A 690-nucleotide genomic window follows, 5' to 3' on the forward strand; every position below is an offset into this window, starting at 1 on the left:
GAGTATGCATCTATACGAGTAGCGGTAGCGGGTTTAAAAGAAAATGAAATTTCCTCAGCCAAACCAAATCCGCCTCAGGCCCCCTGCGGCTGTTAGGCCTGCAGAGACACCATATATTCATACTGCGCATGCATGCATGCATGCATGCATGCATGCATGCATGGATTGCATGCATAAACTGCATGCATGCATAAACTGCATGCATGCATATACTGCATGCATGGTTGCATGCATGTGTGCATGCATGCATGCATGGATTGCATGCATAAACTGCATGCATGCATAAACTGCATGCATGCATGGATTGCATGCATAAACTGGATGCATGCATGCATGGATTGCATGCATGCATGCATGCATGCATGCAATTCCCACCCAAAGCCCCGCAAGTAGAGGAGCAGAAACTAAAACAATTTTGAGGGCAGCAGAAAGAAAATAAAAACATAAATATAAATAAACCCTACTTTGTCTCCGCACGGTCTGTTAAAACGTAGGCTGCGCAAAGAAAGCCTGCTGCTGCTGCTGCTGCTGCTGCTGCTGCTGCTGCTGCTGCTGCTGCTGCTCAGCATCGGGGCTGTGCTGTGTCACTGCAGCAACGGGCCCTAGCTGTGAAAATTGGTCTGCTGCTGCTGCAGCAATTCTGCTCTATGCTGCAGCGCGTGATAGTGCTGCTGCTGATTAAGCAGCTGC

The 690-nt window shown here is 48.8% G+C and overlaps 1 protein-coding gene across 1 annotated transcript in view; it reads right to left on the reverse strand.

Annotated features, from left to right (window-relative positions):
* Positions 1–602: 602 nt before the first annotated feature.
* EMH_0052230 (uncharacterized protein) overlaps positions 603–690 on the reverse strand; it is a gene marked incomplete at both ends in the record, with an annotated part of 2,301 nt that continues 2,213 nt past the window's right edge. Inside the window, one exon of the mRNA XM_013496856.1 lies at positions 603–688. Within this exon, the coding sequence (XP_013352310.1) occupies positions 603–688 (86 nt within the window). The remainder of the gene's footprint in view (positions 689–690) is intronic.

The sequence above is a fragment of the Eimeria mitis genome, genomic scaffold (genome assembly GCF_000499745.2).
Source record: "Eimeria mitis Houghton genomic scaffold, Emh_scaff2335, whole genome shotgun sequence".
NCBI classification, from domain to species: Eukaryota; Apicomplexa; class Conoidasida; order Eucoccidiorida; family Eimeriidae; genus Eimeria; species Eimeria mitis.